Genomic DNA, 25,737 nt, shown 5'->3' with positions numbered 1-25,737 from the left:
GTTTTAGCTGAAGGTAAGAAACTGCTGGAAGAAGTCCCAATCGTTGTTTTCTATTAGAACTAAAAACTTCACTTCCGGCGGCAGCTTCGTGTTGTCCTCCGTTCGTTATCCGTCCGATATTAACCAGGCGGTTAATATCTTTGGTTGTTGAAAACGATGAAAAAGAAACAACAGCTTTGTTAAACAGGGTCTAAACAGCATGCTGACACCGTCGTCCGGGTAAGTTCCAGTGCACTTTATACTATTTGTACTGTTGTTGTGTTTGGTGTCAGAAAACGACAAGAATTCGTCTGCTTCGTCGGAGATCTGTTGCCAAGGGCGTATGTCTGAATCAGCTGATGATGAGCAGGCAGCTAAAGATTCGATCGATACTTAGTATCGCTGCTCTTTGAGAATATCAATGCAAAATTGAGTGTCGTTTGGACATGAGCATTAGTTTGTGCAGTAGTGTGTCGCTTGAGTTTAAAATTCAAGCTAACATGACATCAAGTTTTCATATCGCACAGTCACAGATAATGTACCTGTTTATGGAAGGCAAAACAGGGGCATGTGAGAGGGAATTGAAATATCCGAGCTCGTTACAGAGGACGTGCAGCGTCCATGCAGCTACCAAACTGATTGCTTCCCTAAAACAGTAAAAGACAAACCATACCCAGACAGGTTATCAACACTGAATCTTCCCAGCTTCCAGGAAAAGGGGTGACATCATAGACATAGATCATGTTTACAAGTACCTGCTTGGATTTTACGACACAGAGAAACCAGAACTCAAATGTACTCGCAAAGATGAAGGACAAAAGCTCAGGGGACATTCCCTCAGCCAAGCTTAAGAAACCTTAATGTAGACTGAACATCCGACAACATTTCTTCAGCAACCGTGTTGTAAACCGGCTGAGCCTGTGGAACAATCTGCCAGACTATGTGGTCACTGCTCCCACAGTCAGCAGCCTCAAGTGTAGACTGGATGCACACTGGCAAAATTGATCCTCAAAGTATTACCAGAGTGCCAGATCGTGACACAGATTTTTATTTCGCATTGCCACCTTTTTGTGTATGTTTTTTCATCAATTTTTGAACGGTGAACAGCTAGTCCCTCACGGGCCTCAACCACTGATCAAGTCTAGTCAAGTGATATGGGCACTTCCATAACTATATGATCTGATGACAGCTGATGTACACATGTTTTGTTTGCCTTTGCCATCCAGGCCTCGGTGCGACACACACAAATTGATGGTTACATAAGAACATGCAGTACAGAAACTTGGAATAAGATTCTCCCAAATTAGCATTCATTCCCTCGGTTCCTGCCCTTAAATATTTCAACACTCATATTTCTGAGCTTCATTTTGGTTGATACAAATATTTGAAGTTGTCATGGACATTACCCTGTAATTATGTTGTTCTTCAAGTTATTGTGCAGGGCACTGTGGAATCAGACTAGGAAAGAATTATGTAGCTTGGACACCCATATATGATGACATGGAAGGGGTGGGTTTGGGGTGCAGAGAGCAGCAAGAAGGAGCTAACTTGGTCAATTTTCTGAACGCTAAAACGGAACTCTTGATCAAGCACCAAGACATACATGAGTACAATGGAGTAGCTCGCAAAATTACTCAAAATTTATTCCAGGTGAGTACAATTAGCCCTTAGAAGTATAGTGGTGCAATATACCTAAGAGTAAGATGTAAGGCCCAAAATGATCAGAGAACACCTCGATCCCAATAAAGGACAACTTCTTCTTCTGTCACATTACCTATCAACTTTACTATTGAAAGCATACCTGCTATTTATAGGGACACTTTGGGCTGGTCCCAACAGTGTTCTAGCTCTCAACACAACTATCAAAGTACTTGTAGCAAACTAGCATGGCCTCTGACTGAAGAAAAGCGTTTGTTGAAAATGTTTACTTGGTCTGTATACCTGGGGGCCGGGTAGCTCAGTTGGTAGAGCACTAGACTTGTGATCCTAAGGTCACAGGTTCGAATCCTAGCTGGCAGGGACAGACACGGGTCGACTTAATGTGCATGCAGACTCAGAGACGGTATCCATATCCCACCCCCATGTCGCCACAAGGGCACATAAAAGACCTCAGTCATTCTGCTATAGGTGCAGGTGGCTGATTACACCTAAACACGCACACTAGCTTTCCACTAAGAGGAAGAAGAATTTCCCAGCATTGGGATAATAGAGTAAATGAAATAGAAAAATAGAAATACATGTACACCTAGATGGGCTGCCAGCAGAAAATGTGAGCGAATAGAAGCTGAAGCATCTTTAATCAGGCTGTTAAAGTTTCTCTGGCAAATAAAAAGGCAGTTATAGGGAAACAGGGACAACTGCATATGTTACACTGTGGTACCTGCCACGTGAGGTCCCTCCGATGACAGGACGCCTCCCGTGAAAGGACACTTTCTGTTGTCCCTTTGCCTATAATCTGGAGAAATATCAAGTAAAACAGGCCAGGCCAGCTGAAGTGTAAGGATACTTTGGGCTGGTTTCAAGGGTTTCCTTGCTTGTCAGGTACCACTGTAGAAAAGAATAGCTATTCAGGGACTTCGAAAAAATAACAATGTTTTCCGAAATGTCATCTCTCTTAGACTCTTGTCTGATTAAATACACATACAGGTACCTGTATACATGCATGTGATACGGGTCGCATTTTTCTGAAACTCCCCTATTATTCTTTCTGGATACATGCTACATCTAATTACTGAGCTAATTTTCGGAGAATCTTTTAAATTGTAATCACCTGCTTCATATCCTCCCCACCAAGAACAAATGTTGCTGGGAGGGTCATACAGTTTGCTTATTCATACACTCTATGCATAACTTCCTTGATCATAAATGAAAAGGTTCATTGGTCTGTTAGAACTTGTCAAAGTGATACCAGTGTCTGACAGCTTAACACATGTATGTTTATAGCTTATTGGTGGGGTTTAACATCTTCCTTTGACATATCAGAAGAGTACCACATGATGATTCATGCTTTTGAGTATCATGCTGTTGTCATTCTGTTGCCTGAAGGGTTTGTTAAGTTAAGTGCATGTATTTCTTCTTCGTGCTTAAATTTGATTTTACAAACAAGATCCGGATGTGTGGACATTGCTTTGTTGTATATACTTTTTGTACTTTACAGCTCAGTTGAAACATTTAATATTACAGAGTTTAACTTTTAACTTCTCATGAATGTTTCCTGTGGACAATTGTTTCCCAGGCCACTTGGTCATATTTAAGAGGATTTATGTCAACAGGGAAGTTTGACTCCTTGATAATTAAGAACTTGATATGAGGAAAACTTCTACCTGATGTTCCCCAGAATATTGAAACCAAAGAGAGAGAGAGAGAAAAAGTGTAAGGTTGATGTTCCTCAGTATATCGAAACCAGAGAGAGAAAGAGAAAAAATGTGTAGGGATATTTGACAATGTCCAATGACAAAAGGTGGTGTTTTTATGTCTGTATTACAAATGACATTGCCAGGGTATGTTTCTGTTACTCTTATCTATTGGATCTGTTTCTTGCAGATGTTCTCAACACTTGTTTAAAATTGCTTTTCAGATTATGGTTATGTTCTGTAGAGGGAAAATCACCTTACAGTGTAATCTCTTTGAAGAGTGTGTTACACATGACACAACTTTTGCTGAGCAGCTATTTGTGCAGTTAGTTATCATGTTCTTTGTTTACAGAAGATACTGAAAAAGAACTAAATTCAGTTAAAACGTGCAATTTTGTCTGGATATATCAGACCATTTGTCACCGTCTCATATGGGCTTCCTTGTAGTACTGGCTGTAGTGTGTAGGATGTAGCTAGAGGTGTATTTATACAGTTGTGCCATTTGCAACCTGTGTAAAAAGAAAATCAAGTTACTTACAAATATTTCTGTTGGTGAGTCTTCCATCTCTGATATGATGGACTTCAGATCAGCAAAGTTAACTCCTTCTGGAAACTGGTTTTCATCCGTTGAGACACTGTCCTTCTTTGCCTTCGCCATTGTGATGGAGTTGACTGCGAATGAACTTTAATTCAAGTACAAAGTTTTAGTGAATTACATATTTATTTCCTGTTGTAGGAGTAGGTTTTACTGTCGTGCGAGTACAGGAGGCAGTTATGGAAGTATATTGAAAAAGTTTAAAATGTTTAATTTCTTGGCACAAGAACAATTCCATCTGACTGCACAGAAGAGTAATGTAGCTATGTACACACACACATATGATTATTTTCTGAAATGCTGGTTCAGATCATCAGTAATAATGTACACAAAGAAGCTGTCATCGAGACTATTTTAGGTTCTCGGAAATGTGTATGCTGTAAACCTTCCAATTTTAGAGAACATCTAATTGTAAGTGAACCAAACCAGCTGTGTTGTTGTAAAGTTGCGGGCTGTCAAGATCTTAGCCGAGTAAGAAGTATTCTATGTGCATGTATTTTAACGTATGCCTGTCCATCCTGTTTTTTGTTTGTGTGTTCGTCTGTATTTGTGTACTTTGTGAAGATTGTCTGTCAGATGTAGAGAATGATGCGGTGGTAGGTTTGTTGCACAGTACGTGTTATAATTTAGATGGCTTACGGTATATTGGGAACAGCATAGCTGAAATATTTGTGTATCTACGAAAGCATCCTGAATTCTCATCCTAGTCAAGTGTAAGTTTCCTGACACTATTTCCTGCTTCTACCAGTTTGGTCATCTTCCCACCAGAACATGAATGCAGTCTGTGTCGTGTGTTTGCGGGGAGATATGTCGCCTTTTTTGCACACACTTTTCATCTTTGACAGCCAGTGTTTATCTTATTCTTTCATGGAGATGTGTCTGCTTTTAATGCCTTTGTTTTTTGTTCGGTACACTGCTTTACATAGCCTTGTTCCTAATTAGTGTGTATGTTTTTTTTATTTTGTTGCTGTCAGAATGAGTTGTATAAATGTACATCAGAGAAAGAGGTTTGTGAGTCGGGTTTTCCTGAGAACAGCCCTTCGTGAACATTTAGTAGTTTTGTAAAGCCAATGAAAGAAGTTGACCAAAAATGTAAGTATTAGTCTAGGAGTCCTATTATTATGTTTCTGTGTGTCCAGTGATTGTTGGTATGTTTGTGTGCAGTAAATTTCTTTCTCTTTTTCTTCTTCGTTCATGGGATTCGACTCCCACATTCACTCATGTTTTTAGCACGAGTGGATTTTTACGTGTATGACCGTTTTTACCCCACCATTCAGGCAGCATACACCGATTTCGGGGGAGGCATGCTGGATATTTTCGTGTTTCTATAACCCACCGAACTCTGACATGGATTACAGGATCTTTTCCGTGCGCACTCTGGTCTTGTGCTTGCATGTACACAAAGGGGGTTAAGTCACCAGCAGGTCTGCACATAAGTTGACCTGGGAGATCGGAAAAATCTCCACTCTTAACCCACCAGGCGGCAGCGACCGGGATTCGAACTCACGACCTTCCGATTATGAGGCCGACGTCTTACCACCCCGCCACTGCGCCCGTCAAATTTCTTTCATCTGCTGACAACCCCAGAACATCCGCATAGCTGATTTTGGGTATTAGTGCATGTTGAATCAAGCAGTCAGTTACTTAAAACATTAACTATGGTTCTGAATATACAAAGTAGTTAAAACAGTACCTGTGGCATATTAGACTCAAAACTGGAATCCAAAAATTTAGATTAAAAAATCTTGCAACTGAGTTTTTTTTTCAGGCCGGTTGTTGTTCCCAGACCACTACCAGGGGGCAATTATCCTCCCATGTTGGGGGGGGGGGTGGGGTGGGGGGTAGTTGTCCGGGGGCAATTGTCCTCAAGGGGCCATTCATTGGGGGGGGGGGGGGGGGGGGCAATTAGTCCGTTACCAGTTAAATGTAGCCCAAAGTGAACAGCCTAATCATTTTCCAAACTGGTAATTCTTCGCAGAAGTTTCAACCGGTGTACATGTATTATATAAATTATCAGTTAATTAAAGAGATCCCTGATGTGAAGTTCATCAGACGTGTATTGCTTATTTTAGTGAAGCTGTACATATTTTGTGTACAGTGAAAAAACTAATGTAGCTGCAGTAAAACACAGGAAATTAAGAATTAACACAATCGTTGAACAAGAGGTCATCAAATATAACTTACCATAAAATCTCTAGCAAACGCCCACCCCCACACCCCACCACCCACCACACCCCACCCCCCCCCCCCCCACACCCCACCCCTGCACAGATTTCGGGTAAAAGTAGGGGGTGGGCGTTTGCTAGGTATACACCCCTTTGCAAGATAAAGTGTCATCACATTTTCACGAGAGAAAAAACAAGTCGCGTAAGGCGAAATTACAACATTTAATCAAGCTGTCGAACTAACAGAATGAAACTGAACTCACTGCATTATTACAGCAAGAGCGTATACTCGTAGCATCGTCAGTCCACCGCTCGATGCAAAGGCAGTGAAATTGACAAGAAGAGCGGGGTAGTAGTTGCGCTGAGAAGGATAGCACGCTTTTCTTTATCTCTATTCTTTTTAACTTTCTGAGCGTGTTTTTAATCCAAACATATCACATCTATATGTTTTTGGAATCAGGAACCCACAAGGAATAAGATGAAATTGTTTTTAAATCGATTTCGGAAATTTTATTTTAATAATAATTTTTATATTTTTAATTTTCAGAGCTTGTTTTTAATCCGAATACATGTATAACATATTTATATGTTTTTGGAATCAGAAAATGATGAAGAATTTGTTGAACGTAAATTTGGATCGTTTTAAAAACAAATTATTTTTTTTACAATTTTCAGATTTTTAATGACCAAAGTCATTAATTAATTTTTAAGCCACCAAGCTGAAATGCAATACCGAAGTCCGGCCTTCGTCGAAGATTGCTTGGCCAAAATTTCAATCAATTTGATTGAAAAATGAGGGTGTGACAGTGCCGCCTCAACTTTTACAAAAAGCCGGATATGACGTCATCAAAGGTATTTTTTGAAAAAAAGAAAAAAACATCCGGGGATATCATTCCCAGGAACTCTCATGTCAAATTTCATAATGATCGGTCCAGTAGTTTGGTCTGAATCGCTCTACACACACACACGCACAGACAGACACACACACACGCATACACCACGACCCTCGTCTTGATTCCCCCTCTACGTTAAAACATTTAGTCAAAACTTGACAAAATGTAAAAAGATACAACCATGTGATTTATGCAATTCTAATGAAAACTAAACACACTGCTTGTTTAAACAAATAAAGATCAACATTCTGTGATATAAAAAAAGAAAGAAAAAGAAGAACACAGGTGACCTTGATTTTTCTCATTCTTAGAATATTAAAGTTCAGCACAATTCAGTTTCTTCTCTTGTTTAGAAATCCTCTTCCAAGTATTTCATCACACCTTGGTCAACTTCTTGAGATCTAACTGGCGGTCCTTCAGACAACTTTCGTTTTTCCTTTTCTTTCCCGTATTGCTGTTTAGTTATGTCTCTCATTCTTTTTTTGTCAACAGAAAACTTGCGGGCACATACCGAAACATAGCCTGCAGCTTCGTTTTCAAGATATCTCAGGGCTTTCAGTTTGTATGTCACTATATAGGATGTGTGCTTCGGCATGGTTGAACGTTACGTCGGTGTTCAAACCAAACCTCGTATCGTCATTTTTGTTGTTTTGAGAAAAACGAAAAGAACTGAATTAAAAAATCACAAAATCAAATTCCAATATTTTATTAATCTTTGTGATGCCAGAAGTGGGTTCCTGGTAAGAAATTGAGAATTCGTGGTCAGATGAAGCTGTCACGCTTCAATGAATGTTGATACGAGCTTTTCTCACAAAACGGTGCCCAAAAAGTGTGGAGATGCGTGGTTTTTAGGGTAACAGTTTGTGTAAGAATACATGTTTTCTTTGTTAATGAGACATAAAATTGTTCACTTTTACACACATGCACGCACACACATATGTACGCACACAATCATTTTGAATGTGCACATATCGTAGATAAAGGAGGCCGACCGTCTTAAAACTAATTTAAAAAACAACAAGTCGCGTAAGGCGAAAATACAATATTTAGTCAAGTAGCTGCCCTTTTTCAGCAAGACCGTATACTCGTAGCATCGTCAGTCCACCGCTCATGGCAAAGGCAGTGAAATTGACAAGAAGAGCGGGGTAGTAGTTGCGCTAAGAAGGATAGCACGCTTTTCTGTACCTCTCTTTGTTTTAACTTTCTGAGCGTGTTTTTAATCCAAACATATCATATCTATATGTTTTTGGAATCAGGAACCGACAAGGAATAAGATGAAAGTGTTTTTAAATTGATTTCGAAAAAAAAATTTTGATAATAATTTTTATATATTTAATTTTCAGAGCTTGTTTTTAATCCGAATATAACATATTTATATGTTTTTGGAATCAGCAAATGATGGAAAATAAGATAAACGTAAATTTTGATCGTTTTATAAATTTTTATTTTTTTTTACAATTTTCCGATTTTTAATGACCAAAGTCATAAATTAATTTTTAAGCCACCAAGCTGAAATGCAATACCAAACCCCGGGCTTCGTCGAAGATTACTTGACCAAAATTTCAACCAATTTGGTTGAAAAATGAGGGCGTGACAGTGCCGCCTCAACTTTCACGAAAAGCCGGATATGACGTCATCAAAGACATTTATCAAAAAAATGAAAAAAAACGTTCGGGGATTTCATACCCAGGAACTCTCATGTCAAATTTCATAAAGATCGGTCCAGTAGTTTAGTCTGAATCGCTCTACACACACACACAGACACACACACAGACACACACACAGACACACGCACATACACCATACCCTCGTTTCGATTCCCCCTCGATGTTAAAATATTTAGTCAAAACTTGACTAAATATAAAAAACCGGGGTGGGCGTTTACTAGGTAGTGACCCCTCTGCACAACTTTTGGCCAAAAGTGGGGGGTGGGCGTTTGCTAGGGATTTTACGGTATTTTAGTGAAGCTACTGCCTACAGTGATACCTGCGATTGGATGCCTGGGTGATGAAAGGACACCTCACATGAAAAGACACTGTCTGTTGTCCCTTTGTCTATGATCTTTTATGAATGAACCTGTCATGTAAGGCCACCTGTGGTGTAGGGACACTTTGGGCTGGTCCCAAGGGTGTCCTTTCATAGTAGGTAATACTGTATACACATTTGCTGTGCTGTTAAACAAGTGCATTTTCCCAGAATAATTATTTTACAAAACACTGATGTTACTTTTTGGCTGGCTGTGTTTCAGAAGTCAACGCAGTCCTTACTTTCTCTACCTGTGAGCAACATCAGCAGCAGCAACAACCATGGAAAGCAACGGAGTTACACCCCGGCCAAACTCCAACTCCAACAGGCCGGAAGCCTTGACAGGCACCGAAGTCACCATTGCCAGCACCAACCACATCACCAGCAATGGAGCACCACACGGCCGTCTGGTGCCAACCACCACCAAGACGTGCATCCCCCTCGTCTTCCATGAGCCTCACGTAGAAACCGGGTTCCGGCAGACGGACCAGCCGTGGACGTACTACCTGTTCAGCCTGTTCCAGATCCACAACGAGTGCATGAATGTGTGGACCCACCTCGTCGCCTTCTTTGTCATTCTCTACCGCTGCTGGAGCTTCTCCTTCGAGTTTGACTTCATCCATGACCCCTACATGTGGCCCCTAGGAGCGGAGTTCCTAACAACTTTCTTGCTCTACGCTTTCAGCAGCGGTGCTCATTGTTTCTCCAACAAGTCCGAGCTGGTGCACTATACCTGTTTTATTGTGGACTATTGTGGCATAGGCCTGTACGGCCTGGGCAGTTCCATAGCCCACTACTGGTATTGCATGCACGAGGACATTTTCGGCACCTTCCCTCACCGTTTTGCTGCTCCTGGGGGAGTGTTGCTGAGTTCCCTGGTTTGCTTTTGCTGCTCTGTGTCCAAAACCTTCTACAAGCGTCCCTACCCCTTCACCCGCCGCCTGTGGCAGATCGGCTCCGTCATGGCCATCTACGCCTGGCTTATATTTCCCATCTTGTGAGTGTGACCTCAACAGTTGTTCTATTTTAATACATGTAGTACAATATGCAAAAGCAACACAGCCTGTACTTTTCAAATTTTCTGATGTTGATACAGTCAAACACGCTTAAGCCGAACTCGCCCGGGGAATGAAAAATCGTTTCGCTTATCCGAGTTTGTGCATGTATCCGAGTTCGGATAAGCCAAACCTTTCCCGAGAAATTACCCTGCAGTTCGGCTTAAGCGAGGTTTTTTTCAGGATAAGTTGTAAAATCACTTGGAATCTCTCTCTCTCTCTCTCTCTCTCTCTCTCTCTCTCTCTCTCTCTCTCTCTCTCTCTCTCTCTCTCTCTCTCTCTCTCTCTCTCTCTCTCTCTCTCTCTCTCTCTCTCTCTCTCTCTCTCTCTCTCTCTCTCTCTCTCTCTCTCTCTCTCTCTCTCTGCGTAATAATAAATGTAATGTTTAATAAAACCCTCTCCATTAAAGAAAGAAAAGAAACAAAATAAGACAATTTGTCTCTGTGGTCATAAATCAAGATCAAATCTCCGTAAACATAGATTGTAGGCAAATGTTTTGTTTCGCTGCATGTTTATTGGGGTTTGATCTTCACCACTCGCTCAAAATGAGCACATTGGGGAAGGGCTCCGAATATGGACCGGCTCCTAATATGGACCACCTCCTGTTCTGACAAACTAACGGCGCTAGAGCGCTCAAAACAATTTCATTGGCTGTATTCACCCTCTCTGGATAACTTGCACATGTCAAAACAGTTGCAGAAACACAAACCTCAAAACCGTTAGGTTTTTTCACTTTTGGCAGGGTTCACTGTAAATTTGCCGCCTAAAACGGACTCGTTTCTGTCCACAGCCAAAGTTTTTATCACACAAAAATTGATATATATGACAGCTAAGACCGTCAGTTTGTTACATTTTAGCAGTGTTGACCCCGAGTTTCTACTGCACCCAGTAAGGTCATATATTGTACTACGTTGCAAGCCCCTGGAGCAATTTTTTGATTAGGGCTTTTGTGAACAAGAAACAATTAACAAGTGGCTCTATCCCCCCCCCCCCCCCCCCGCCCCTTTCCCCGTCACGATATAACCTTGAACGGTTGAAAACGACGTTAAACACCAAATAAAGGAATAAAGGAAAGTTTCTACTGCAAACAAAAAATAATAGCAAAATCTCAAAGTACCTATGTGTGAGTCCCCTAAAATGGACCACCTTCAACAAATCGAAGAAAATAAAAGCTAAAGGCTATTTTCATTAATTCATTAAGAAGCTTGCTGGAAATAACCTATAACTAGCCCTCGAGATTTCAAAAAAAATATAACAAATAGTCTTTTTTTCGTGGAAGTCGATACTTTCACTTATTTTTACTCTGTTTTGATAAGCTTCTTTAGTTTTCTGGTGTGCTTCAAATAATGCCCTCATAAACCCGAAACAGATAAATCTAAAGCATATTTTAATTAGTCTGACTTGCACACTAAGTTGTATCATGTTATTATGAAGTATAGGGGGCTTTTTACAGTGATTCGTGAAGGCCGCTTCACTGGTCCATATTAGGCGCCCAGGTTCCTAATATGGACCATTTGTGATTTTTTCTGTACTTAATTTTTGCTGAATGTCTATCAAAGCTATTTCACTCTAATTAAGCCTAACGGTTAACCTAAGAGAGAAAGACTATGGAACACAAAATGAAACTTCTTCGCAAGAAAACAAGCTAGTTATCAGCATTAAACAACAAGCCGCGTAAGGCGAAATTACTACATTTAGTCAAGCTGTGGAACTCACGGAATGAAACTGAACGCACTGCATTTTTTCACAAGGACAGTAGTCCGTCGCTCGTACAAAAGGCGAGCCTGTTTAGCGTGGTTGCGCTGTGCTGCATAGCACGCTTTTCTGTACATGTACCTCTCTTCGCTTTAACTTTCTGAGCTTGTTTTTAATCCAAACATATCATATCTATATGTTTTTGGAATCAGGAACCGACAAGGAATAAGACGAATTTGTTTTTAAATCGATTTCGGAAATTTTATTTTAATCATCATTTTTATATTTTTTATTTTCAGAGCTTGTTTTTAATCCAAATATAACATATTTATATGTTTTTGGAATCAGGAAATGATAAAGAATAAGATGAACGTAAATTTAGATCGTTTAAAAAAAATAATTTTAATTACAATTTTCGGATTTTTAATGACCAAAGTCATTAATTAATTTTTAAGCCTCCAAGCTGAAATGCAATACCAAAGTCCGGCCTTCGTTGGATAATTACTTGGCCAAAATTTCAATCAATTTGATTGAAAAATGAGGGTGTGACAGTGCCGCCTCAACTTTTACAAAAAGCCGGATATGACGTCATCAAAGACGTTTATCCAAAAAATGAAAAAAACGTCTGGGGATATCATACCCAAGAACTCTCATGTAAAATTTCATAAAGATCGGTCCAGTAGTTTACTCTGAATCGCTCTACACACACACACGCACAGACACACACACACATACACCACGACCCTCGTCTCGATTCCCCCTCTATGTTAAAACATTTAGTCAAAACTTGACTAAATGTAAAAAGTGGTCCATATTAGGAGCCTTTCCCCTACATTCCTCAGGTAGATTTGCTCTTCACAAAGATCTCTTCTTCTACACGTCATCAGTTTCCCCGCATACTCAAAAACAGGTGACGTGTTCGTTTCCGTAGGATAATTATAGCCGTGACGAAATAAGCTTATCTTCCTGACGTGTTTTTCAAGCAAAAAAAAAAAAAAAAAAAGTCGTTTATCCAAAAAATGAAAAAAATGCCTGGGGATATCATACCCAGGAACTCTCATGTAAAATTTCATAAAGATCGGTCCAGTAGTTTACTCTGAATCGCTCTATACACACATGCACAGACACACACACATACACACACACACACACACACACGCACAGACACACACACACACACACACACACATACACCACGACCCTCATCTCGATTCCCCCTCTATGTTAAAACATTTAGTCAAAACTTGACTAAATGTAAAAAGTGGTCCATATTACTATACTCAGAGGCAAAAGAAACGCAAATGCTGCAGTGAAGATGGGTTACCCATGAATTTTAATGTCGAATTAATTATTTCGGGTTAACAATAACAAGGAAACGAATTGACCGATACAAAAACCATACGGAAAAGTGTATTGGGATGAGAGCATGACGTTCCATGTTCCACTGAACACTGTTTGAAGACTGTTGAAAGTCAATAGCGTGTTGCTCCTCCCTGGGCGTTGATGACTGTGGCGCACCTCCAGTACATGGAGAGGATGAGGTGATTAATTTGCTGCTGAGGGACCTGAGCCCACACCTGGGTCACGGCAGCACGCAGTTCTGCTGCTGTGCGGGGTCTCCTGGCAAGGGCATTAATCCTTCTTTGCATGATGTCCCAAAAGTGTTCGATTGGGTTGAGATCCGGAGATCGAGCAGGATGAGACAGAATGTTCACGCTGTTGTGACGCAACCTGTCCTGGGTAGCACGTGCAGTATGGGGACGGCCATTGTCTTGCTGGAACAGGCAGTTCCGGTACCTCTGGACAAATGGAACCACATAGGGACGCAGGACTTGATTGATGTAGCGGTCTGCATTGACACCATTCCCACGACCTTGGCCGACGTTCTGAAAGACGACAGGTCCCCCTCGCTAATTGACACCAATGGCGCCCCATATCATGACGCTGGCACGTCCCCATCGATCATGCTGCAGGATGTTATTGTTAGCAAACCGCTGTCCAGGTCTTCGCCAGATCCGGACACGCCCATCGCCAGGTTCCAGGTAAAAGCGCTTCTCGTCCAAAAAAAGAACCCTCCGCCAGTCCCGATGGCGCTAGTGGGCATGCTGCTGGGCCCAGGCTAGACGATCCAGGCGATGCTGAGCTGTCAAGACAGGACGTCGAGCAGGACGCCGCTTTACCAGGTTCTGCCCACCAAGGCGTCGGCGTAGAGTTCTGGCACGGACGGGTTGTCCATGCACCCCAAATGTGTTACGGGCTGTGTTGGCAGCAGTTTCGAATGCATCTCGCTGGTGTTGATGGACAAGATGGCGATCTTGTCGGGCTGTTGTTACCCGGGGTCTGCCACGTCCTGGTAAGTCGCAGGTACTGTTAGTGGCATGAAAACGTTGCTGCAGGCGATAAACCGTGGTGACATTTACTCCAAATGCCCTAGCAACTTGCTGAACTGATTGTCTGGCATCAAGTCTCCCGATCGCCTGTTGGCGCTGATCTGGTGATAGTCTCGGCATCGCGCCTGTGTCGCAGACATGAATGTTGTAACAGTTTTGTGAGTACGGTACAGCTTGCCTGAACACTCTGAACACGAAAAGCTGCTTTTCCACATTGTGCATGTGCTGAAAGTGGTCCCCATGACGGTTTGGGATCCCCGTCAACAAGACCTCACGTGTGACCCAGATAACGGCAAACACGGTTCTGACAAGATAAGACCGCTAAAACAACACGTGCAGAACATGCTAGTATCATTATTTTCTTTTTATTTCAAGTCCATAAAGGTTTAATTAACGCATCCTTTATTTGCGTTTCTTTTGCCTCCGAGTTTATTAGGAGCCTTTCCCCTACATTCCTCAGGTAGATTTGCTCTTCACAAAGATCTCTTCTTCTACACGTCATCAGTTTCCCCGCATACTCAAAAACAGGTGACGTGTTCGTTTCCGTAGGATAATTATAGCCGTGACAAAATATGCTTATCTTCCTGACGTGTTTTTCAAGCCAAAAAAAAAGAAAAAAAGTCTCTCCAACAGTGTTTAGAGTTTGGCTTATCTGTCAAAATCACGTTTCAGATATCCGTGTTTGAGTTAGCTATTTTTTGACAGAGTTTGGCTTATCCGAATTAGAAATAGTCTTACAAAGAGGGGGGTCTGGCGGGGAATTGGTTTTGGTTTCAGATATCCAAGTTTTTTGCTTAAGCGTGTTTCGTTTACGCGAGTGCGGCTGTATAACTAGAACCGCCAAAACAAATGTCCTCAAACGTGATCTTTTCAAAGTTTGTTTCGCTTTTCAACGTCACAGCTTCCACTTTGGAAGTAAAGGTTAAGGAGACGTGACTTGTTTTGTTCAGTCATTGTTGTATGTCATTAAATATTTAATGGAATAGTCTGGAAAAAATTATAGTAGGATTCAGAGCTGTTATGTTAACTAAGGCATATCATTATCAAGAGGTCAGAGTTCTCAATCAAGACCTTCAGAATTTGTACCATGTTTGGCTGCATGAAAATGCTACATTGACATTACAAAGCCAAGTATTAGCAGTCATTTTGGTAAGACCAGTCTTTTTCAGTCTGAACGTACATTGTTGAGTTATAAAAATTACATCCATGGCACCAGGTGTTTGTTTGAAATTCAAGTTTCCTATCTGTTGACTGGCACAATTAGTACTGGAGCTATGCTCTGGCAACAGATTTTATTTCAAAGTAGCATAAATCATTGTTCTAATCTTCACTGCCTTTGCAGGTACCAGCTGTATTTGTTCCTCTTCCACAACTACTGGGAGCCCAGCTTGGCCGACCACTTCTCGCAGATGTTCTGGTTCTTCCTGGGCGGTTTCTTCTTCGGCTCGGACATCCCCCAGCGCTTCTTTCCAGGATGCTTTGACTTTGTGGGCCACAGCCACCAGATCTTTCACGTGTGCATTATGATGACCTCCTATACCCAGCTAGATGCCGTCTACAAGGACATCCAAAAAGGCCGGCAGGAGCTCTACGCCACAGAGGCACCAACGTTCTGGGGCACCTATGGTGCCGTCTTGATCGGCCTCTGCATCAACTTCTGCATCGGTGTCGTCTTTTACAATCTATCCAAGCGGAAGATTGCTGATGAGAAGCAGCAGTAGGTTGGAAGAGACTGCATGTTCTTTTGAGGCACTGACTTTTTGTAAGATGACGGGAGATGCCAGAGATTTGCAGAAGCAGCGTCAATTTTGAAGAAACTGTGTTCTTGAGAGGCTGTCGCTTTGTGGAAGATTGCTCGAAGCAAGCAGAAGCATGAATTGAATGAAAGAAACTTGGGGTTTTTTTTTTTAGATTCTGACCAAGGGGAGAATCACCAGAGATGGGCAGAAGCAGCTCTTGATTGCATAAGAGTGTGCTTGGTGGGCTTTGCCAAATCTTAGCTGCAGTCAATTATAAGCATCTGAATGAACCTTGGTGTGAACTCGTTTCCCCGTGGGTGGTCAAGCTGAATACTGGTTTAGAGCTCTAGAAAGAAAATGTTACAGAGTAACTTCTGCTGAAGAGCCAAACCGTGTTTAGGTACAAACGCAATCCAGATCGTAATTAATGCTAGGCTTCTTTCCTTCGCTTATGAGCCAATCACTGAGAGAACTTGCGTACTGCTGAAATGTTAAAGCTTGGGGGCAATCACGTTGGAAATTCTTCGCCCGTAGACCTGATACGCACAATAAAACAGTACTGATCTATATCTCGACCATTCTTGACACCGGTTCCAATCTTTTATCCAAGGGCCAAACACAAAGCCACTAGAGGCACCCAAAAGAACAAATGGTGAAAAAAAACAAAAAAACATAAACGTGCTGAAGCCCTAGTAGGCTGCCGAGGTACCGTCAAACTCGGGCACTGAAAGGCTGCATCATACATGAACTGAATTGTATTCTAGTTTGTTGATCAGGCTACGATTGCAGCTCTTGGAGGACTTGAATATACCCAAAATGTTAAAGGCACATTCCTTCCTGTGAAAGCGATTTGGCTCACAATCTGGGATCTGTCCAGGCTGTTAAGTGGAATAAGACCATCTCTCCACATACCAAATATCAACTGCCTGCAGCGGTTGCTTTATTTGCAGAGTGGGAATTTTTGATGAATTAATTTCGTAACTGACACTGGTGTCAATTTGCAGTTTTCATTCATCTAAACATTCTCACTTTGCAAAAGGAGCAGTTAGTATGTTGAGTTTTGGTATGTGTCCAAATGGAGGGATTTTCTTATCCCCTGTATAAGATTGAACTGGTGAGCCAAATCGTTTTCACAGGAATGGCAGTGCCTTTAATTCTGACAAACCGAGTTGTGATCAACCATGTCGTTGTCTTCATTATTGTCTTTCATTGAGTTTGAAACACGTTGTGTGAGCTCTTGGGCTGAACAAACTAACTACTTCAAATTTTACACATTTTTTCATGTGTATGTGAAGAGAAGGGAAGCGAAAGCGGGAGAATGTGTAGAGAATTTCACACGTACAGTAGGAGAGCTAGTGCCTGAGCAATATGGAATAAAACCTATGTTTTGTTGTTTTCTTTGTCTGCCCTTTTCTTCTGGATACGGGGTGGTGGTGATGGTGGCGGTGAAGGATCTTTGAGGAAAAGAAAAGAATGTTCATGTGTATCATTATAGACTCACCAATCAGCCCAGGGTTTTGGTTCATTCCATTAAATTATGATACTTGTGCGATGTTAAACACCAAATAAAGAAAGAAAGAAAGTGTTCATAGAACAAACTTTACATGAGTGCGAGTCTGCGTTGTGTGAATCCAGTTTTAGACTATATTTGTCACAAAGTTGGAGTCTCCGCTATTTGTTATCATGAACGTTTAAGGTAAAAAAATAAAAGAATACTCACTCCGTTTACGGGTATCATTTTTGTTTCCCCTTTGAACCAATCCTAGTCCACGCTTAATACTTGAAAATTCATACGTAACACAGTTTAGCTCTCACAACCTTTTTCTAATTTCGTGTTGATTTTCTGTTTATTCAATAATCAGACACAACTTTTCTGTTTATTTTTCCATTCAATAATCAGACATTCGTTTTCAGTTTATTTTCTGTTCTTCTGATAATCAGAGGATTTTAGATATATACCCAGAGACGACCAGAGTGTATTGAAATGAACAAAAAAACTGTATCGGTTTTTAGTTTTGTTACATTGTTTTTGCTCTTGACTCGTTACAGCATAATCATTTAATGTCTTTATTTTTCAATGTACTTTACTGAATCAGGGAAACCTTTTGTCTTATCTCTGTTTTTATAGGTATTTACTTTGATCATGTACTATTTTTTATTTTGACCGATTACTGCATAATGCCTTTACTCTCACTGAATGTCAGATTTATGACAGAAAAAATATCATTACAGCTGAGTCACACTACTTTTTTTTCCTCACTTTTACACTTAAGACTTTAGTTTGTTTTTGTTTGTTGTTTTTAGTTTCAAATGTTTTGTCCGTTATGAAAATACTGGTATATACAGTAGTTTTTCAAAAACACCATCTAAACAGCTGTTTGAAAAACAAATAAAATATTAAACAATGGAACCAGTGTCACCTTTCTTTTGTGCTTTTTTAAAAAATCTGATCAAAACCGAATATTAGATTGTATATGTACATGCATTTACAATGGGTATTTCTATATTATTTGGTTTATTTGAATTTTGGTTCATGTTCCATATTTCTAGGATGGACTTCTATATCTACCCAATTGAAAAATCACGCATATATTTCCATTCAGAACAGCTGATACTTATTCCAGACATAATTTATCATGTGCATGTTATTTACTCTGTTGAACCCTACGTTGTTGTTTTGTTATGTGTTGCTTTTTTAAGTGCTGTATTTTTTTTTATGAAAGACGTTTCGATTTGCATACCTATTCTGCTTTCAGTCAGGGATACGAGTGTACTGCATGTGATGCTTGCACAGTTCTTGGTTTTTGTAAAATTCAGATGCAATTGACAAAATTTATAACTGAGCAAATTTTCAAACATTTTTGGCGATGTCTTGCACACATAAATCAGTGATGAAAAAGGGGAAAATATAACATCAAAGACTCTGATACATGTATTCTAAACTGACACAAATTAATGGTACAGTACTCAATTGGGGGTCCCCCTGTTTCTTGCTCTTTTTTAACCTTCAAAATTAAAGTGAATGCTGGTGGTTATTTACACTCAGATATATTAGGCAACATACATAAGCAGTCTTATTGATGTTGAAGATGTGTGACGATAGATTTGCACCCAAAAGGGGTAATAATGACGCAGTTTTGGGGGGTAAATTTTGTTAGGACCCTGTCACATCCTATCACAAATGGTGGGGCGTCGCGAGCAGTTGGAGGGTACAGCTGTCAACAAACCCTTTAGGAATTATTGTGCTTGCAGAAATCTACCTAACCAATAAAGTTTCATAAGTTAACATGAAATTATTGCATTGTTATTTTTGCCATAACCATAGTGTAACGACTGTTATGCTTTAACTACCCCCCGCGGGTTATGGGGAAGAATTTACCCGATGCTCCCCAGCATGTCGTAAGAGGCGACTAATGGATTCTGTTTCTCCTTTTACCCTTGTTAAGTGTTTCTTGTATAGAATATAGTCAATGTTTGTAAAGATTTTAGTCAAGCAGTATGTAAGAAATGTTAAGTCCTTTGTACTGGAAACTTGCATTCTTCCAGTAAGGTAATATATTGTACTACGTTGCAAGCCCCTGGAGCAATTTTTTTATTAGTGCTTTTGTGAACAAGAAACAATTAATAAGTGGCTCTATCCCATCTCCCCTCCTTTCCCCGTCGCGATATAACCTCCGTGGTTGAAAACGACGTTAAACACCAAATAAAGAAAGAATGCTTTAACTATTTATATCACTAACACCAACGCTTGCTGTAAAACCCAACCCTCTGTTGATATATATTTTCTATCTGTGCTATCACTGAATACGTACTGAAACTATTTGACCAACAAATTGCAACTCACAGGCTATTTAATAGTTATACATTTCTTCCATTTTGAATTATCACTGAATTTGTATCACTGATGGTGTTCACTGACCCCCCGCGGGTTAGGGGGAGTCCCATATTGGTTGGGACGAGAAAGAATTTACCCGATGCTACCCAGCATGTCATAAGAGGCGACTAATGGTTCTGTTTCTCCTTTTACCCTTGTTAAGTGTTTCTTGTATAGAATATAGTCAATGTTTGTAAAGATTTTAGTCAAGCAGTATATAAGAAATGTTAAGTCCTTTGTACTGGAAACTTGCATTCTCCCAGTAAGGTCATATATTGTACTACGTTGCAAGCCCCTGGAGCAATTTTTTGATTAGTGCTTTTGTGAACAAGAAACATTTAACAAGTGGCTCTATCCCATCTCCCCCCTTTCCTCTATCCCATGTCCCCCCTTTCCCCGTCGCGATATAACCTTGAATGGTTGAAAACGACGTTAAACACCAAATAAAGAAAGAAAGAAAGAAAGAAAGAAAGGTGTTCACTGTTATACATGTACAGAACATATTCCAAATGCAAAGCTTAAAGATTCCCTCCTCCCCCTCCTGTAGACCATCTTGTAATCGCAGTAGATTAATTCAAGCTTTTACATGGGATACCAACATCCTCCCATTTGGACTCATAACAAACATGTGCAGCCTGGCTTCTTACTATGATGAGTGGAAAATACCTTACTGGGTTAATTTTGTAACTGACCTAGTATGTCATTCTGCTGAATTATGTTAGCACAACTACCAAAAATCCCAGTCTGCTAAAAAAACCACACACACTAGGCTGTTGATTTTAGGCAGATGCTCGTATTCCATGTAAAAGCTTGGACAAAGTTGTGATGGTTTACACAGGAAGGAAGATATTTATATGAATAAAAAGAAAGTGTACAGTAGTTTACTGAGCTTCTTTCTATAGGGTCCAATAATAGGCAAACATGTGTGCAAACTCTTGAATGTTTGATTGACAGGCAAGCTTCAGCATGGAAAAGGTGGGGGGAGGGGGGCATATGACTGGATATTTTGAGAGCAGTTTATGCAGAAAGCATAATTATCCAATTAATTATTTTCTTTTGATGAATATTCTCATAACAAAAGTGTTGAACAGAGAATGGATGGTTTCAATTATGTTAAAAATGTTTGTAGTGGGTTCACTAAACGATAATTCTCTATGCAGATTGCAGAGGAATTCAACGTAGAATATGCCAACAAAACAAGCTTTATAATAGACTGAGCTCCAAAAGAATGGCTTGTGTTTTCTTTTAAAATTTGAACTGCAAGAATCACAATAACTCCTTCTTGACACAGAAAAGCTTTTTATTGGCATGAAAAGGGGAGCTTTCACCCATACATAAGAACAACATGAATGGGCAAAACAACAGTGTAGAATAATTGTAATTAGTGTACAGATAAACATCAATTGCCTTTCTGAAAGATAACAAGAAAGGGTTCTGTTTTCATTGCAAGTCAAGTGTGGCCGAGTGGTAAAGTGCACTTGCCTCGGAAGCAAGAGGTTGCGAGTTCGACCCTGGGTCGGGGCGTAAGCAATTTTCTTCCCCCTTTCCTAGCCAAGGTGGTGGGTTAAAGTGCTAGTCTTTCGGATGAGACAAAAAACAGAGGTCCCTTCGTGTACACTACATTGAGGTGTGCACGTTAAATATCCCACGATTGACAAAAGGGTCTTTCCTGGCAAAAATGTATAGGCATAGATAAAAAATGTCCACCAAATACCCGTGTGACTTGGAATAATAGGCCGTGAAAAGTAGATATTCGCCGTAATGGCTTGAGATTTACTGGCCGATGTGAATGCGTGATATATTGTGTAAAAAATTTCATCTCACACGGCAGAAATTAATATGTAAAGCGCTTAGAGAATGTCAAGCGCTATATAAATCTCCCATATAAATAAATAAAGTCTGTTTGCCAAAATGAGGGAATAGGACAAGGGCATAGACAAGTTGTATAGGAAACTTTGTATAGTCTTTCTTGTGTTTTACATCCGCTTTTGATAGTGACTTTTATCTTGGTGTATGGCTTTGTGAATTAAGGAGCAATGCTGCAATAGGGTTCATGTTGCATGGCTTTTTTTTTTTATATGCCCCAAGTCAAGAAAATGAAGGGATACTTTTTCTCTCTCTCTTTCTCTGCTTAACAAATCTCGGAAGAAAGTCTCTGCTGACCTTCAATTGTTTCTTTCACAATTTCTGATGTTTTATTTATATATATATGCAAATATTTAAAAACAATCTCCTCAAAAGTTTTTGTGATGAATATTGAATGTTTATTTATGATGATCCGAATTTTTACCCCCACAGGGGGCTTCTTCAGGGTGATAGAATGATGAAGCTGAAAAAGAACGTAAGGCGGAATTCAGTAATGGTTCTGTGAATACGGTTACTAATGGTACCGAACAACCGTTCTGATCAAACAAAATGATTTACAAGTTTCTTACTAAACGCATATACACCAAAAAAAATCAAAAATCGATTCCCATGAAGCTGACACTCCATCTCACAAACACGTGTTTGATTATAAACAAAGTTTTGAGGTAAGAAGACTAAAAACTCACGATGGTTTAGATTGTGCCACCAAGAGAATGGTGTGACGTAATACAATGACAGCATGTTTCAGAAGAAGAAGACGTCATAACATTCCAAGAATGTTTGACGACATACATTATTTTGTTCTGAAAAAAACGAGTCATGGAAAAAAATACGTTTCCCCAACTCGCTTCATAATAAATGGAAGAAAAAGATGATAATAATGTATAACCCTTGGATACTACAGGAGAAGAACGTAAGCATGTCTTTTATATTGACAGAATAAAGTAAGTTCAATCGGTGTTACTTCCGAATCACGTTCACTGACATAGAATCCCAGCGAAATGAAATTTTCACACACACACACGTTTGCTATACATATTATATATACATACATTATACATAAATATACATACATATTTATATATATATATGTGATAATCAAAACTGATAATCAGCAATCTCGAAAGCCTTTGATCGTTTTGTGTGTTGCAGATTTTTTTCAACTGCACAGAAATGTGTTTCGGAATTACATGATCTTGTTTTACTGATGCATGTTTTCTCAGGCTCTTCGTTTCTCTTTTGTGTTCTATTTTTATGTTTTTTGTTTGTGCAATGAAGAGTACCAGTGTCTTTCTGTGTAGAGAGAGAAAGAGAAAATATGTTTGTCTGCATGTGTTCACCTGAATAGTAATGAATTTTTGAACATATTTGTCTCTTTTACATTTTATGTAACAGTTAGCAGCATAATGGACTGGGTGGCCGAGTGGTAACGCACTTGCGCTCGGAAGCGAGAGGTTGCGAGTTCAACCCTGGGTCAGGGCGTTAGCAATTTTCTCCCCCCTTTCCTGACCTAGGTGGTGGGTTCAAGTGCTAGTCTTTCGGATGAGACGAAAAACCGAGGTCCCTTCGTGTACACTACATTGGGGTGTGCACGTTAAAGATCCCACGATTGACAAAAGGGTTTTTCCTGGCAAAATTGTATAGGCATAGATAATAATGTCCACCAAAATACCCGTGTGACTTGGAATAATAAGCCGTGAAAAGTAGGATATGCGCTGAAATGGCTGCGATCTGCTGGCCGATGTGAATGCGTGATGTATTGTGTAAAAAAATTCCATCTCACACGGCATAAATAAATCCCTGCGCCTTGAATATGTGCGCGATATAAATTGCATAAAAATTAAAAATTGAAATAAAATCCCTGCGCTTAGAACTGTACCCACGGAATACGCGCGATATAAGCCTCATATTGATTGATTGATTGATAATATCACTTTGTTTCCTGCCTTTCAAAAGTGTCTTTTTGTTATTTTATAGCTTTCCTCTATCAAACCCCACTCCCCTCATAACTTAATGCATAGCTGTATGAGATTGCTGCTTTGACTGTCTTAACTATGTCTTCAAGCCCTGTTTTGATTTAGATTCGTCTAACCCCACTTTATTTACTTAATTTGGTAGACTTTTTTAAACTTCTGGTTTTGTTGACCAAATCAGAACTGAGTGTTTTTGCAATATATATCTTGTGAAGGATCTCAGCTTTTGATGTAGATGACTCATTAACATAAAAAGCATGTTGTGAATGGTTCGAAATGAATTTTTGATATTTATTTTTTGTGTCACAGATTTATTCTTTGGTAATTACACAGCAAATTTATTTGTATAGGAAAAGTTTGTAAGCTACATATGTATGAACAGGTTTTGTTTTCAGCTTGCTGACTTAGAAACCAGTTACATGTTTACATAACTTCTTCTTTTTTTACATTTAGTCAAGTTTTGACTAAATGTTTTAACATAGAGGGGGAATCGAGACAAGCGTCGTGGTGTATGTGTGTGTCTGTCTGTCTGTGTGTGTGTGTGTAGAGCGATTCAGACTAAACTACTGGACCGATCTTTATGAAATTTGACCTGAGAGTTCCTGGGAATGATATCCCCGAACGTTTTTGTAATTTTTTCGATAAATGTCTTTGATGACGTCATATCAGGCTTTTTGTAAAAGTTGAGGCGGCACTGTCACACCCTCATTTTTCAATCAAATTGATTGAAATTTTGGCCAAGCAATCTTCGACGAAGGCCGGACTTTGGTATTGCATTTCAGCTTGGTGGCTTAAAAAATAATTAATGAAATTAAAAATCGGAAACTTGTCATTAAACCAATTTTTATTTTAAACGATCCAAAAACAATTTTATCTTATTCTTCGTCATTTTCTGATTCTAAAAACATATACATCTATCTATATATATATATATATACGACTAGTGTCTGTCTGTCTGTCTGTCTGTCTGTTCGCGATGCACGGCCAAAGTTCTCAGTGGATCTTTTTCAAATTTGGACACCGTATTCAGCTACACCCCGGACACAACCTCATCGATGAGATATTTCAACATGTGCTCTCAGCGCGCAGCGCTGTGCGCGCTGAACCGATTTTTTTTTGTTTTTTGTTTTTGTTGTCGGGATCCACTACCAGTAACTCTTCCTTATCTTCTCCAGTGTTTTCAGCCGCGATTATCTCCCTTCCTCCGTGTGGTGTCAATCCATATTCCCGTTACTACGTTACTATTTTTAGAAGGTCACTGCACGTTACTATATTTAGAAGGTCTCCAGTGTTTTGCGCGTTTATCTCCTTTCCTTCATGCGCCGGCTAGGCGCAGCCTGGTATTCGGCTCTACTTCTTCTCGGCGAAGCCGGTACCCGGCGAAGCCGGTAATCATCTAGTATGTTATATATTTGGATTACAAACAAGCTCTGAAAATTTAAAATATGAAAATTATGATTAAAATCAATTGTCTGAAATCGATTTAGAAACAATTTCATCTTATTCCTTGTCGGTCCCCGATTCAAAAAACATATATATATGATATGTTTGGATTAAAAACAAACTCAGTACGCTAAAAAGAATAGAGATACAGAAAAGCGTGTTATCCTACTCAGCGCGACCATTACCGCACTATTCTGGCTTGTCGATTTCACTGCCTTTGCCATGAGCAGTGGACTGACGAAACTACGCGTATGCGGTCTTGGTGAAAAAATGCAGTGCGTTCAGTTTCATTCTGTGAGTTCGACAGCTTGACTAAATGTTGTTATTTCGCCTTACGCGACTTGTTTGTTTTTTGTATTTGTTTATTTAACCTTTTATTATTTTTTCTATTTATTAATTTTCTCAATTAGGGTTTTTTATTTCTTTTGCTCTTCTTGAGTTGTCACCTTTTTTCGGAACCATCTTTTGAGTATATGACATCAAGAAGAGTACATTTTGACACTTTGTTCTGGCATTTGTTATTTGTATACTTATTTTTGCTTAAACATATTTTGAGTTTACTGCTAAGCTTTTATATTATTTGTTAGTTTTGTGTCAAAGCGAATCTTGCCTTAATAAAACATAAACAAATCTATGTGTGTTGCCTTGTAAGATGTAGTGAATCTGATCTGTAACTTATTTATTATATGTAG

At 39.7% G+C, this 25,737-nt stretch overlaps 2 protein-coding genes across 2 annotated transcripts in view; one reads left to right on the top strand and one right to left on the bottom strand.

Moving 5' to 3' along the window:
• Positions 1-4,197, bottom strand: part of LOC138967180 (focal adhesion kinase 1-like) — a 170,855-nt gene extending 166,658 nt beyond the window's left edge. Inside the window, exon 1 of the mRNA XM_070339695.1 lies at positions 3,871-4,197. Within this exon, the coding sequence (XP_070195796.1) occupies positions 3,871-3,990 (120 nt within the window). The 5' untranslated portion in view covers positions 3,991-4,197. The remainder of the gene's footprint in view (positions 1-3,870) is intronic.
• On the top strand, positions 64-25,677 carry LOC138967181 (membrane progestin receptor alpha-like). Its single transcript, XM_070339701.1, has 3 exons — positions 64-219; positions 9,234-10,007; positions 15,493-25,677. The coding sequence occupies exons 2-3, from the start codon at positions 9,292-9,294 to the stop codon at positions 15,869-15,871; spliced, it is 1,095 nt and encodes a 364-aa protein (XP_070195802.1). The 5' UTR covers positions 64-219; positions 9,234-9,291; the 3' UTR covers positions 15,872-25,677.
• Positions 25,678-25,737: the final 60 nt, after the last annotated feature.

Source organism: Littorina saxatilis, linkage group LG5, assembly GCF_037325665.1.
Source record: "Littorina saxatilis isolate snail1 linkage group LG5, US_GU_Lsax_2.0, whole genome shotgun sequence".
Lineage (NCBI taxonomy): Eukaryota > Metazoa > Mollusca > Gastropoda > Littorinimorpha > Littorinidae > Littorina > Littorina saxatilis.
The sequence above is the reverse complement of the archived record's forward strand: the minus strand, read 5'-3'. Positions and strand labels throughout refer to the sequence as shown.

Bases quoted from the DNA above. Each gene is read 5' to 3' on its own strand.
- LOC138967181 (XM_070339701.1), top strand. From the start codon at position 9,292: ATGGAAAGCAACGGAGTTACACCCCGGCCAAACTCCAACTCCAACAGG. The intron at 10,008-15,492 runs GTGAGTGTGACC...CTGCCTTTGCAG, and splicing joins TGGCTTATATTTCCCATCTT to GTACCAGCTGTATTTGTTCC.